A 15,769-nucleotide genomic window follows, 5' to 3' on the forward strand; every position below is an offset into this window, starting at 1 on the left:
ATATATATATATATATAAAATAATGAGCCAGAATATAAGTTCTGTTCAGTTAGCATTAGCTGATTGAAGGAGAATAAATTGTTTAATTGTATCAGAATTTATAATATTTACTGATTCCAGAATTCTTCGGCAACATTTATTTAAAATGAATTTAACTAGGCTAGGATGTTTAAAGTTAAAAGAATGATTATGTTTTAATGCATGAGAGAATAGTGCATTTAGAGAATTGTCCTTTTTCTATAACTTTATGTTCACCAAACCTTTTCTTAACTTCACATTTGTTTCACCAAAGATTACAATTATTGCATAGTATAGTATATATACCTACATTAGATGGGGGTGTTTTAGGGAAATATTTTGTTGTTTTCAGTTTTGTTTTATGGTTTGTGATTGTTGGAAATTTTTATTTCTTTAGTGCTTGTAAATTCTTGTATTATTGGGTGGGGGTATGGTAAAAAAAGATGTCTGTTTATGAAAGAAGTAGAGATAAACCGATTACTATGTCTGTTTTGATTTTGTTATGGTATGAGTAAAAATGTATGGAGTAGCCATTTTTGTGTGTAGTTTTGTGATGTACTTTAAAATTTAAACTATTGTTAGATTTTATTATAAATATCTCAAGTTATTTTTTTTGTTTCATGGGTAAATATTCATTTCATACATGTGAAAAAAATATTACCTTCCTCATTTGTTCTTTATTTTCATTTTATAAATGTGTCCTTATTTTAATATATGCACCTTTTATCACTAGTAATAAAACAAAAAAGTTTAAGTATATATATATATATATATATATATATACAGTGGGGAAAATAAGTGTTGGACACATCCCATTATTCTTTATTTAACACATTTTTTATGCAGCGAATGACGCGAAAATTTAACAAGAAGTAGTTACTAATTAAACAATAACAAATAACTTTAGAAATTGGAACCTTTTAATGCAGAACAAAAATTATATAATAAAAACGAGAATAGCCGGAAAAAAAGTATTGGACACACTAACACAATTTGATCTAATATTTAGTTGAAAACCCCTTATTGGCTATTACAGCTTCGAGACGTTTTCTATACGACGAAACTAATTTGTGACAACGTTCAGGCGAGATTTTTGCCCACTCTTCAACACATACTTTCTTCAAATCCTGAATATTATGTGGATCTCGCTTGTGGACCATGATTTTGAGCTCTCTCCATAGATTTTCTATAGGATTTAAGTTTGGGGACTGACTGGGTCACTTAAGAACATCTATTTTGTTCTGTACGAACCAATCGGAGGTTATTTTAGCAGTATATTTGGGATCATTATCTTGTTGAAAGATCCATCCTTGTTATATACCTAACGCATTGGAAGCAGGCAAGAGATTATTTTCAAGAATTTCTCGATATTTGGCTGCATTCATCTTTCCATCTATAATATGAAGTGGTCCAGTACTATTTGAAGAGAAGCATCCCCAGAGCATGACATTTCTACCACCAAACTTTACAGTGGGGAGGGTGTCCTTGGGATCGTGCGCTGTGCCATCTCTTCTCCATACTCGACGTACAGAGTTAATGCTGAAAAGTTCCACTTTCGTCTCATCGGACCAGATCACATTCTTCCAGTAATCACCTTTTTTCAATAAGTGGTCTCTTGCAAAATCCAGATGAGCATTAACATGACATTTTTTAGTAATGGTGTCTTTTGAGGTGTACGCTATTTAAGACTCTTGCATCAGTCATTGGTTTCGTTACTACTATCCCTGCTTCTTCCAAATCTTTCTGAAGTTCGCCTCGTGTGGTTCTCTGTTGCTGCTGAACTTTTTATACAATTTTTCTCACTGCTCAATCCGATATCTTGCGAGGAGCTCCGGTGTGCGGACGGTTCAGGGTTGAGTCATGCACCTTCCATTTCCTAATAAGGTTTCCTATGGTGCTTACAGGGATTTTGAATTGAGCAGATATACGCCGAAAACCAATTCCATTCTTGTACTCGGCAATAATCTAATCACGGACGACTTGAGAGAGTTTTTACGTTTACTCATCCTGAGAACCTTCACGCATGATGGCTTACTGGTGACTAACGTGTTTCAATACTTTCCAACGACCTAGAGTATGGTCTACAACAATTAAGAAACTTCTAAAACTTATAATAGTGTCGGAAAATAAAAATACAAATTACAATTGTCAGCATTATTTATAAAAAATGATAATAAAATATAATTTAAAACAATGTGTCCAACACTTTTTTTCCAGGCTATTCTCGTTTTTATTATATAATTTTTGTTATGCATTAAAAGGTTCCAATTTCTAAAGTTATTTGTTATTGTTAAGTTAGTAACTATTTCTTGTTAAATTTTCGTGTCATTCGCTGCATAAAAAATGTGTTAAATAAAGAATAATGGGATGTGTCCAAGACTTATTTTCCCCACTGTATATATATGCATGCATGCATGCATGCACACACGCTCACCTATTTTCTTACCTGATTTAATAAACTTCCTCGTAGTGATGTACTCCTCCGTCCGCATTTTCTTTCACATTCAGTGACGAAACCTTCAATAACTTTGGACAGAGCGACAAACTCATTTGATGATAGTTTTTCGAGGAACCCATCCTAAAAATAAAATAAAATATATATATATATATATATATATATATATATATATATATATGATTATGGGGAAAAATATGCTGATTCAATTATATTTCACCATTTATTTATACCAATGTTCTAATTTACGAAGTTCGATGTAACTACGGAGCATATACAAATGAATGATAAAAAGTCTATATTCCAACTTTCAAGATGTTGTTCATCTTATCGTCTATTTCTTTTGGCATATTAAAATGTTCAATTCTTAAAAATAAAGGACGATTACAAAATCTGAAAACCAGAAGAGAAGTTGTAATTGTTTTCTTTTAGTTATGCCATTTTTGAATTGAAAAAATTTTCTTTAAAAGTTGATGAGTTCCTATTCTTCTGATGAGTAAGGGCGAAATAAATTTTTTAAAAATTTAACAATAATTACATGAATGATTCTGCACTACAAAACAAGTGCTGTCAAGAATTCAACATTTTAACATGCTGAAAGAAATAAATGGTAAAATGGACAACATCTTGAACTTTGGAATATAGACTTTTTATCATATATATGTGTATGTGCGTAAATGTTTATTCAATTATATTCCACCTTTTATTTATACCAATCGTTTAATTTATGAAGCTCAATGTAATTACAGAGCACATAATAAATTAATGACAAAAGCCTATATTTCAAATTTCAAGATGTTGACCATGTAACCATTTATTCCTTTAAGTACCTTGACAGCACCTGTTTCGTAGCAAAATGATTCATTTATTATATCAATCAATGAATTTATTTTGCCCTTAACTCATCAGAAGAAAAAGCACTTTTCAATTCATTAAAAGAAAATAAAGGCATATAAGCATGATTATAAAATCCGAAAATTGGGAGAGAAGTTGCAATTACCTTGTATTTTTTCTTTTATCATCCCATCTTTCAATTCAAATTGATTAAATTATTATATCAATTAATGAATTTATTTTGCCCTTAACTCATCAGAAGAAAAATCATTTACTATTTTTAAAATAAAATAAATGCATATGGGCATGATTACAAAATCCAAAACTGGAGAAAGAAGTTGCAATTACCCTTTTTCCTCCTTTTATTATGCCATCTTTGAATTCAATATATATAACAGCTGTATCTACTCGGTATGGTCCAGAATACTGTGAAGTTATTTTAGTTTATACTGTTTTTTTCTCCACATTTTTAAACTTAAAGTAGACAATTCTTATCATAATCTTCAATTTAAAATGAGTTGTCTCCCTTGCTGATTTTTTATTTTTAGGTGACTATGTAAAAATATTTTGCTTTAGCAGTCATCTGGGTTAAACTAAGTCATTTTGGAAATAAATTGTAGTGTATTATGTTATTAAATTGCCAATAACATGGTACAACATAAACAAATCAAAATTGGAGAGTTAAAAGCTAAGTTTGATTTGTTAGTTGATATGCTATTTGGAGTCTGACTTCGAAAATCCAACTAGATAAGTTTATATATTAGATAATATGGTACAACATTAAAAAATAAAAATTGGTTTGTCAGAAGCAAAAAATTTGATGAGTCAGCTTAAATGCTATTTAGGTCTGACTTTAAAGTTCAGTGTTTGATTCCTGTGTTGGATCAATAGTATAACTTCCACTTGGTTATATACGACTCATTCAAATAGCAGTAAAATCCTACCACTTTAACTGTGAGTGTAGAGGTCCCTAGAGGACAGAGGATTTTTAAATTTTTTTTCTAATAAGTTCTTTCCTTGGATAGCTTGTCTTTGGAATTTTGTTCCACTCCATGTTTCCTCAACCAAGATGCAGAAATTTAAATGCAATGTGAACAAACATATTGCTGTGAACCCTCACTCCCAATCTAGTTATCACAGTGGCCCCCATGCTGGCGATGACTTTTTGAGATGACTAAATGTAACATTCAAAAGAAAGATGTTTTTAATTTTAATCGTAACTTGCTGATACATATGAATTACTTTTTGGGCCTCTACATAAATTCTGTTGAACTTCCGCCCTTAAAAGAAAAAAAAAAAAAAAAAAAAAAATCGCTCTGCCATTAAATTTGAAAAGAAAAAACAAAAAAAACTGACAGCAAGCGAGAGATTTATTTTCTTACCTTCGCTCGAGCAACCATGAGTTTAACGCACCGGTCATGTGCATGATCACAGACGGCACACAACATCTTTTTCAGACCTTGGACAGTGGCCAAATATTCAGATTCTGTGATCATCACATCCAAATCGTCACTGTTGTTAAGAAGAAAAAAAAAACGATTCATCAAAAAAACTAGTTATACCTACCCGAATCATGTAGGGATTTTTTACAACTTTCTTTTAGATAGTAGTAAAAATAATAAAGCACAACCTCCCATTTGAAAATTAAAATATTTCAGATTTACATTAAATTTTATTCCCAGTCATTAGACATTAATTAAGCCAGATTCTAATTCTTAAGATCCCATAAGTTTAAAATAAACTATAGAGAATAGTAAATTTTTTGCCCTTTGCACCAATATCACGAGTCTAGGCGATTTCTGAAATTTCCCTGTTGACTGTGGTATGTTGCTAATTCTTTACAGTGCTAGGAGGTCCACCCTCCCAAGTTTTGTCTTCTCAAAGAGAAGGCAGACAGAAGTTTATTGCTAATCGCCTGAGGCGCCTCTACCAGGGAATGCTGATGGGACCAAGGTGCTCCTCCTCTGTGGCTCTGGCTCTTCAATCCCACTTTCTGACCCTTGTGTCACATCTTCTTGCTGTGAGGATGAAATAAATACATAACATGGTACAACATTTTTAACTGGCTTGATATCGTTGCCAATGTTGGTTTCATTGATTCTTTCTAAAATCAGGATTGACATGGTGAAGTTTGGCAACATCGATAACTGAAAATAGTTCTATAGAACTTGGCACATCCATGTCGTAAGTCAGCATTAGTATCACTTTGACCACAACTACCTCCTAAGGTGAGATATTCGAATGACATCAGACAATGTGTCATGCTAAAATCGTTCCTTTCAGCTGCCAATGTAAGAAAGTGTGCTATGGCTTTTTGACCAGCTCGAATCTGTTGCTAGCATGGATTTCTATGGATCTTTCTAGAACTTAGTCTTTACAGGAAGGACCATGTGAAGGTTGCCAACATCCATGTGAAAAAAGTGGTGATATGGGACTGACTACATTCAGAATTGATACACCTACGTTGTCAGTTCGTATCATTATTTACTTTAGAAGAGCTTTTTTTTTTTAAATAATTAAAGAATACAACAGTATAACTAAAATTATTTTACATATTATTATCTATATATTTATAAAAGTGAAAGTGTGTGTGTGTGTGTGTGTGTCTGTCTGTCTGTGTACATTTCCCTATGCAATAACCGTTAATTTTCAGTCTACAGACTCGAAATTTGATATACAGGGTACTGAGATTCAGTAAAATCTTTGTAATCCGTTTTCAACCAGAAATTTGGCTGTTAAGGGATCAAAGTTCAACAATTTGACCTTTGAGAACTATACCAAACTCTTCCGTCAATTTGGGGTCTAAACACTTGAAATTTTAGATATAGGTTCCTTGGACATGGATCTAACTTGATAACTTGATTTGAGCCCAAAACAATAAATGTTAAGGGGTAATAATAGAGGTCAAAGTTAAAAAAATTGACCTTTTTTTTTTTTTTCTTTTTTTTTTTTGCTCAACGTACACCTCCAAACACCCGGGCAACGTCGGGCTGAAATGCTAGTATATATATATAAAGCAAATAAAAATTTCTAATTTACATTTCACCACTAGTTTTAGGGAAGTGACAGTGGATAAATAAGTAATGGCACAAGCTGACACCCTGGGTATGCCAAGTTTGGATCAAGTTTGTTCCACAAAAAACACTTTCACTTGGGGATATTGGCAACCTTCAGGTGTTTCATCCCGTAAGTACTCGATGTTCTTCTAGAAAGAATTCTAACTAGAAAGATATTGGGGAAATGAATGCTAACAATAACCTTGTGATTCATTCAAAACAACCACCACCAATTTCAACATACTGCTTTTTATTCAAGCTGTAACAGCAATAACATTTTAAAAAAGCACCAGTTTAATGGCAAATTTTACAATTATTGGTCTCCTAACTTGACCTGTAAATCCATCCTTGTCCTTGTTCATCTGTCCACACTTTTCTCAATAACTACGCCATGGAATTTTTTGAAATTTTGCACAAATATTAAACATGATATGAGTAAAGTAACAGAACAGATTTTCCGGGCAAATTCCGGTTTCCCCCTTAGGGGGGCCTTTTGGATTAAAATGGCTAAAATTGACACTTTTGTGCTTATTAAAAAAAAAATGAATGCCTTGGATTTTTATAAAATTTTCTGGAAAATTGTAACTAACTGATTTCTATATAATTTTGTTCGTCTATACTTCGCAATAACTCTTGGGTGTACCCCAGGGGCTCTTTTAGGACTAATAAAAACGCTCCATTTTGTTCAAAATTTTCTGTATATTTCTATTTAGCAGTTTTGCATAGTGCTGAACTCAAATTTAAATATTTTAAAGCACTGTAGACTTTTGGGGTTAAATGATGGACTTAGTCATTTCTTTTTTTTGCATGGTGCAGTACTCAAATTTACATATGTAAAAGCCTAGCACTGCACCGTTTGTTCACTTTCACCAGGATTTAACATTCCCTGCTAAATGGGGAGAGGGGGTGGGGAATGCTAAACTTAGTCATTTTTTTTATGCCTCGTTCACTGTGCAATCATGGGGGACCATGCATACTTCACTTGTTTTAATCTGTAAATTCATTTTCCTCAAATAACTTAAAAGTTTTGGAGGAAAATATTTCGTTTGATGGTTCCTTATGGTAATTTGAAATTTCTGTAATCCACAGCTTCTGATTAGAAAATTGACTTACCCTATATTCTCTCCACACTTATATACAAAGACTGGATCCAAAGACTAAATCAACTTCTACTTGAGCAGTGAAGGATGTGAGGGACTTGATTCTGGTGTACCTCTGACCGTCTTTAAGTGCACCTTCATATCGAAACTTAATTCAAATTGTTCAGTTTGATCAATGATTACTAACATAGTTAAATGTATGATTATTGCATTATAAACGATATTTTAGGTGTTAGTACTCATGCAAAATAGGAGCTGTGTTATCATAGATATATTCTGAACAAGTAACGTGAACTGCTTTTTTTAATTTTTGTGAAAATGCTGGCCAAATTTTTCAATGAAATAAAAAAATTTTTATTAATACAAAAAAAAAAGAATACAAAAAGAAAATTAAAAAGAAAAAAGGTCAAATAAATAAAAAAACAAAAAACTCATCATCAAGTTTCATAAATATTTTTTTGACAGCAAACAAAATTTTTTTTTTTTAATTTATTTATTTATTAATTTTTTTTTCCCCTACTTTTTTCAACCATAATGAATATAAATTAGGGTTTAAGATTTTTTTTTTTTTTAACCTGCATTTCTGTATACGTGTGCATATGACAATCATGTTGACACACCAGTTTTTATTAGATCAGCAAAGCTAAGCAAATTTGAACCTGGCCAGTACAAGATGGGTGACCATTTAGGAATACCAAGTGCTATGTGTAGGAGGATGTCGGCACCTCTTTGCAAGAACTGCAGAAATATAATATCAATATCTCTCTTGACTATGAACTACATACAACTAAGGACAGCTTGTGAATTTTATATTCCTTAGGAACTTCCTCCTTTGGCGGAAACCAGTTCAACCCATCAAGGTGAATGGTGCTGCTTGCTATACATGTACAGGAAACATTACTTTTACCTCTAGGTTTCCATTTTTAACAAAATTAAGTATTTGTTTCTAGAGACTAGATTCATAAACCAGTTTTCAAAAATTTATTGAATTAATTATTTTTCAAAAATTTATTGAATTTTCCGCAATGTTTTTATTGTTTGCCAATTGTTGGCTACTGTGATTTTTACTGGTTAAGTGTTTTCGCACCTTCTAGCAGTTTAGGTAACCTGCCCAGATGCTAACAATAATGTTATCCTTGTTTTGCATAAGCACTGTTATTTGGAATTTGCTGTTGTGAATGGCATACACTGTAAAAGGAATTTTCATTATTAAATTTTGCAAGTTTTTTTGGGGTTTTTTTGCTTATTTTTATTCCAAGCTTTTTGAAGAAAATTCTTTCAAATCCTTAAGCTAACATTAATTATAATGTTAACTTTAAAATTTCTGGTGATCTCTATAAGAAAAAAAACAATTTCTTCACTTGAAATAATATTACAAACAATAGTTTTAATGATAATTTTATGTTATTCTTCCACCCTGGCAATGCTGGATAGCCCTGCAAGTTTATAAACTAAAACTTGAAATATTATCTAAAAGAAACATGGTGCTAAAACATATTGATCATTTGTATTAGTCAGACTACTGTTCTCATCTTGAGTGTTAGCACCACAATGATGATGCAACCTCTGACCTTTTTCAGGTGAGTCTTGTCAAACTCGTGAATCTGGAAAGAATTCTGAACAGAAACAGGGCGCCTTCAGTCTTTGACAGACTATGGATACTCACGAAGGGGTGCCTGCGCATGAAACTTTTGTGACAAGAGGTGCGCAATCTCCAACCACCCCTCTCCTGAGTTGACATTGAAGTGTGTACAAGACGACTGGAAACAAATGCAGAGATAAGTGGAGAGCTTATGCAGCACCTAGAATTCCCAAATAGTCACCCATCTGGTACTAACCAGGCTCGACGTTGCTTAACTTCAGTGATCTGATGAGAACCGATATGTCTATGTGATTATGCCGTATATATTTTGAACAGAACCCTTCATTTAATTCATGAGAGTAGCATTTATTTCGTCAGCTAAGTAATTAGCAGTTGTATTTTTTAGTGTTGCCTTCAACTTTTTTTTTTTCCCAAGTCAACCCTTATCATGGTCTGGAGCCACTCAAGGATAAGAGTTAATATGTGTAAAGTATATAGCATAGTAAGTATTAGTAATAGAAATTTGGTATAATTTGATTATTTAAGAGGATAGTTCAATAAGAACTTGTTTATGTTGGATTTGAAGATGACCATATTGTAGTCAGCTGGAAAGCAGGTCAGCAGAACAGAGTTCCACAGGCAGGCAGTTCTAGGAAAGAAGCTTTGTTCATGGAATCCACGTATAGATTTAGGCGCAGATAGAGTAGGGGAAATTATTGATAGTGGTTTTAGTCAGACATGGTTTTTGTGAAAGTTTGACAAGGGGGAAGACCATAGATTGGAGCTCAGATGAGCACTTGCAATGAAAATAACAATAGAGCAGAAACAGGCTGGCAACATCTCTTCAATGTGAACTTCCAGAAAAGTGTAACTTACAACCGAATTTAACAAGTACTTTATCCACTATGTGGTAATCAACAAAGAATGTTATGAAAACAATAATCCAAATAATACAATACAAAATATCCATATCTCAAAATTCAGAAGATAATTATTTGTATGCATCAGTGTTGTTAAATATAATGAATTCTGTTATCTAACATCATGCTCCCTTATAAATAATATTCGGTTCAGATTACAACTAATATGTACACACACCAAATACTTATTCATGTTTTTTTTTTCTTATGGTTTTAGGAGTTAGTGAATCAAAATTTGGATATAAAGTCGTTTGGAATAAAAAAAAAAAAAGGGGGTATAACATAGGCAAATGTTTATTTTAAAAATATCATTTTCGCAAGGAAACGTTAGCTTAATATTTTCTTAAACCATAAATTGTTTTGATTTGTCTATAAATTTGCAAAATACACTAAGTGTTAACAGAAAAATAGTTGGAACAAAAATGTTCAAGATTTCCTGAAAAACTTAGCTATTACTATTAGTTAAAAATAAAAATAACGCTTGCTATAAGTGAAACGTAATAATAAAAATTAACTGTTACCATGAGTTAAAAAACAATAATAAAAAAAAATAACTTATTGTAAGTTAAAAGAAATAGAAACAATATGAGTTAGAAATAATAAAATTACCACAATAATAATAAATATAATTATGATAATCAAAATAATAATAAAAGTAATTATAATAATAACCATTACTATAAGTTAAAAAATAATAGAATAACATGAGTTAAAATGATAAAATAACCATTACCATAGCTAATTTGGAGCTATGGTAATGGTTATTTTATTATTTTAACTCATGGAATACCAAAAAGAAAAATGGTGGTGGTGGTGGTGGGGGGGAGGAGGAGGAGGAGGAGGAGGAGGAGTTAATAATAATAATAGTTAAACATTAGAATAAAAATAAACATTATAAGTTAAAAATAATATAACATAATCATTACCACCAGTCAAAAGGAATAAAAATAACCATTAATATAAATTGAGAGAAATTAAGAAAAAAAAATACCCATTGATATAAGTAAAAATAAAAAATAACCATCTCTATAAGATAAAAGAAATGATAAAAATAACCATTAATATATGTAAAAAGAAATTTAAAAAAATAACCGTTACTATAAGTAAATAAAAATAACCATCACTATAAATTAAAAATAATAAAAATGCAAACATAGCTATAAATTAAAAATAATAAAAAAGCAACCATTACAATAAATTAAAAATAATAAAAAGCAACCATAACTATAAATTAAAAATAATAAAAAAGCAACCATAACTATAAATTAAAAATAAAAATAACTATTACTATAAATTAAAATAAAAAAAGCAACCGTTACTGTGAATTAAAAATAAAAAATAATTCTTATTATGCGTTAAAAATAATTAAAAAATAACCATTACTATAAGTCAAAAGAAATAATAAAAAAAATAGACATTACTATAAGCTATAAATAATAATAATAATAATAATAGAATAACCATTACTATAAGTTATAAATAACTAGTAGGGCTACCTGGCGTTGCCCGGGGTGCTGGAAAAGAAAATAAAACAATTTAAAAATTTAACCTAAATAAAATGTTGTTAGAATTTTGTTCCAAACAATAAAAAAAAAAAGAAATTTGTTTCAAAAATTACTGACAATCCCCTCCTACTACATGAATACTGCCTCTGTTGAACTCAGTGTATAAAGATTGAAGTTACTTTTTTTTATATAACCTGTCTGATACATAGTGAATCCAATAGTGTAAGGTTTGTAAGTTTATCTTGCATAATTTCTGACATCCTGCCAGAAATACACACACGTACAGATAGAAAGTTTGACTTTATATATACTAGTAGTTTAGCCCAGCTTTGCTTGGGCCCCATGTACTGTTCATAACTTTATGTGCATATATATATATATATATATATATATATTAAAAAGTTTGACTCATGTCCAGGTAACCTCCATCTAAAATTTAAAGTGTTTAGACCCAAAATTGGCAAAGGAATTTGGTAGAGTCTGTAACAGTCAACTCTTTCAATTTTGACCTATTGGCATCCAAATTTTTGCCCCAAAACTGATTAAAAAGCTTGCTGCATGTCTGAATACCCTTTATGTAAAATTTCATATGTTTAAACACAAAATTGGCTGAATAGGTTGCTAGTAATCGTAAAAGTCAAATCTTTTGAACTTTGATCCCTTTTCAGCCAAATTTTCATCCAAAAACTGATTAAAAAACTTGCCCTATGTCTGAATACTCTTTATGTAAAATTTCAAATGTTTAGACCAAAAATTGGCTGAGTAATTTGGTAGAGATCACAGAGGTCAAATTTTTTTTTTTAACTTTGACCCCTTAACATTTATTGTTTTGAGCTCAAATCAAATTAAAAAGTTTGATTCTTGTCTGAGTAACCTACATTTAAACTTTCAAGTGTTTAGACCCAAAATTGGCGGAGGAGTTTGGTAGACTTTTCAAAGGTCAAATCGTTGAACTTTGACCCCCTTGACAGCCAAATTTCTGGCCGAAAAGCTATTAAAAAGATTTTCGCAAATCTCAATACCCCTTATGTCAAATCTCGAGTCTGTAGACTGAAAATTGACAGAGTTATTTGGTAGGGAAATGTACACAGACAATTTCACTTTTATAGATATGTATATAATAGACTAATTGTACCTACCCGGCAAAGCCAGGAAGTTATTATTTTACTTTTCATTATTGTTGATATGTGTATATTTAGATGGATAATTCAATGAAGAATTCTATTAAAAAAAACAGAAAATCTGTTAAAATAAAACTTTTATCTCTCTTCGACTTAGGAAAATCATGCATCCTGCAACACAGCAAGGAAATCAAAGTATTCCATTTTTTTTAATCTAAAGCCAAATCCACAGCATCAATCCAGTTTCTTCCCGTTGAAATCAAATCTTTTTTTTTTTTTTTACATGGAGGTCACCACTTATCAAGGCCCAAACGCCACTCGGGGATAAAGGTTATTGTGTGTACAGTAATCAATAAGATAGTATCGTAGTAATAGTTAGTATCGGAGATTTGATAAAGTGTCATTACTTAAGGGGATGGTTCATCAGGAATTTGTTTATGTTGGACTTGAAGACATCCAAGTTGAAGTCAGGAGGGAAACAGGCAAGCGGCAGAGAGTTCCACATGTGTGCAGTTCTAAGAAAGAAAATTTGCTCATGGAATCTACGTTTTGATTTAGGCACAGATAAAGAGTGGGGAAATTCTTCTTGATTGTCTGCTTTCAGCTCATTTTTGGTCTTCTTTTGTGATCAAAGGTCCATTGAAGCTCTTAATTGACAATTACTCGGGGGGGGGGAGTAGTCTAAGGGTATGTCAGAGCCAGCCTATACGCTGTTTGCAGATTATTGACAATACTAGCTATAGGTTACTGCGCTCAGATTTCTTGGTAATTCAATATCTCCATTTAATCCCTAGAATCATTCTAACGCATTTGGAATGAAATTCATCTAATTTCTTCTTTTAACTGATTTTGAAGTTTCACTTCCATATAGCAGTGTGGACAAGACATTGCTGTTAGGAAATCTTAATTGCAAAACTGGTTAAATGCTGCTGAGGCATAACATATCCTGCGCTGCAACTCCTAGTCTATATTGCCTTTTTTTGTTTATGAAGCTTCCTTAAGTAGGTGACGCTGTCAAACATAGCGATTCCTTTGTGATTGATAAAGACATTCAAAAGTGGCTGATATGTCCCAAAGAGAATATTTTTGAGATTTCTTAGCATTAAACCAGAGACCAATACTTCTAAGCATTAATATAGAGACCAATACTTATTAGCATTAATATAGAGACCAATACTTATCAGCATTAATATAGAGACCAATACTTATCAGCATTAATATAGAGACCAATACTTATCAGCATTAATATAGAGACCAATACTTATCAGCATTAATATAGAGACCAATACTTATTAGCATTAATATAGAGACCAATACTTCTAAGCATTAATATAGAGACCAATACTTATTAGCATTAATATAGAGACCAATACTTATCAGCATTAATATAGAGACCAATACTTATCAGCATTAATATAGAGACCAATACTTATCAGCATTAATATAGAGACCAATACTTATCAGCATTAATATAGAGACCAATACTTATTAGCATTAATATAGAGACCAATACTTCTAAGCATTAATATAGAGACCAATACTTATTAGCATTAATATAGAGACCAATACTTCTAAGTATTAATATAGAGACCAATACTTATCAGCATTAATATAGAGACCAATACTTATTAGCATTAATATAGAGACCAATACTTATCAGCATTAATATAGAGACCAATACTTATTAGCATTAATATAGAGACCAATACTTATCAGCATTAATATAGAGACCAATACTTATTAGCATTAATATAGAGACCAATACTTATTAGCATTAATATAGAGACCAATACTTATTAGCATTAATATAGAGACCAATACTTATTAGCATTAATATAGAGACCAATACTTATTAGCATTAATATAGAGACCAATACTTATTAGCATTAATATAGAGACCAATACTTATTAGCATTAATATAGAGACCAATACTTATCAGCATTAATATAGAGACCAATACTTATTAGCATTAATATAGAGACCAATACTTATCAGCATTAATATAGAGACCAATACTTATTAGCATTAATATAGAGACCAATACTTATTAGCATTAATATAGAGACCAATACTTATTAGCATTAATATAGAGACCAATACTTATTAGCATTAATATAGAGACCAATACTTATTAGCATTAATATAGAGACCAATACTTATTAGCATTAATATAGAGACCAATACTTATCAGCATTAATATAGAGACCAATACTTATTAGCATTAATATAGAGACCAATACTTATCAGCATTAATATAGAGACCAATACTTATCAGCATTAATATAGAGACCAATACTTATTAGCATTAATATAGAGACCAATACTTATTAGCATTAATATAGAGACCAATACTTATTAGCATTAATATAGAGACCAATACTTATTAGCATTAATATAGAGACCAATACTTATTAGCATTAATATAGAGACCAATACTTATTAGCATTAATATAGAGACCAATACTTATTAGCATTAATATAGAGACCAATACTTATTAGCATTAATATAGAGACCAATACTTATTAGCATTAATATAGAGACCAATACTTATTAGCATTAATATAGAGACCAATACTTATTAGCATTAATATAGAGACCAATACTTATTAGCATTAATATAGAGACCAATACTTATTAGCATTAATATAGAGACCAATACTTCTAAGCATTAATATAGAGACCAATACTTATTAGCATTAATATAGAGACCAATACTTATTAGCATTAATATAGAGACCAATACTTATCAGCATTAATATAGAGACCAATACTTATTAGCATTAATATAGAGACCAATACTTATTAGCATTAATATAGAGACCAATACTTATTAGCATTAATATAGAGACCAATACTTATTAGCATTAATATAGAGACCAATACTTATTAGCATTAATATAGAGACCAATACTTATTAGCATTAATATAGAGACCAATACTTATTAGCATTAATATAGAGACCAATACTTATTAGCATTAATATAGAGACCAATACTTATTAGCATTAATATAGAGACCAATACTTATCAGCATTAATATAGAGACCAATACTTATTAGCATTAATATAGAGACCAATACTTATAAGCATTAATATAGAGACCAATACTTATTAGCATTAATATAGAGACCAATACTTCTAAGCATTAATATAGAGACCAATACTTATTAGCATTAA

At 30.8% G+C, this 15,769-nt stretch overlaps 1 protein-coding gene across 4 annotated transcripts in view; it reads right to left on the minus strand.

Moving 5' to 3' along the window:
• LOC145268247 (vacuolar protein sorting-associated protein 54-like) overlaps window positions 1-15,769 on the minus strand; it is a 181,054-nt gene that overhangs the window by 40,843 nt on the left and 124,442 nt on the right. For 3 of the 4 annotated variants that reach the window (XM_080123579.1, XM_080123576.1, XM_080123577.1), the window contains 3 exons: window positions 11,462-11,479; window positions 4,690-4,819; window positions 2,465-2,596 (listed from right to left, as the gene is read on the minus strand). In XM_080123579.1, the coding sequence (XP_079979705.1) occupies window positions 2,465-2,596; window positions 4,690-4,819; window positions 11,462-11,479 (280 nt within the window). The remainder of the gene's footprint in view (window positions 1-2,464; window positions 2,597-4,689; window positions 4,820-11,461; window positions 11,480-15,769) is intronic. The other variant, XM_080123578.1, reaches the window with a different exon arrangement.

This window comes from Euprymna scolopes, chromosome 43, assembly GCF_053919585.1.
Source record: "Euprymna scolopes isolate OS-2025 chromosome 43, ASM5391958v1, whole genome shotgun sequence".
Lineage (NCBI taxonomy): Eukaryota > Metazoa > Mollusca > Cephalopoda > Sepiida > Sepiolidae > Euprymna > Euprymna scolopes.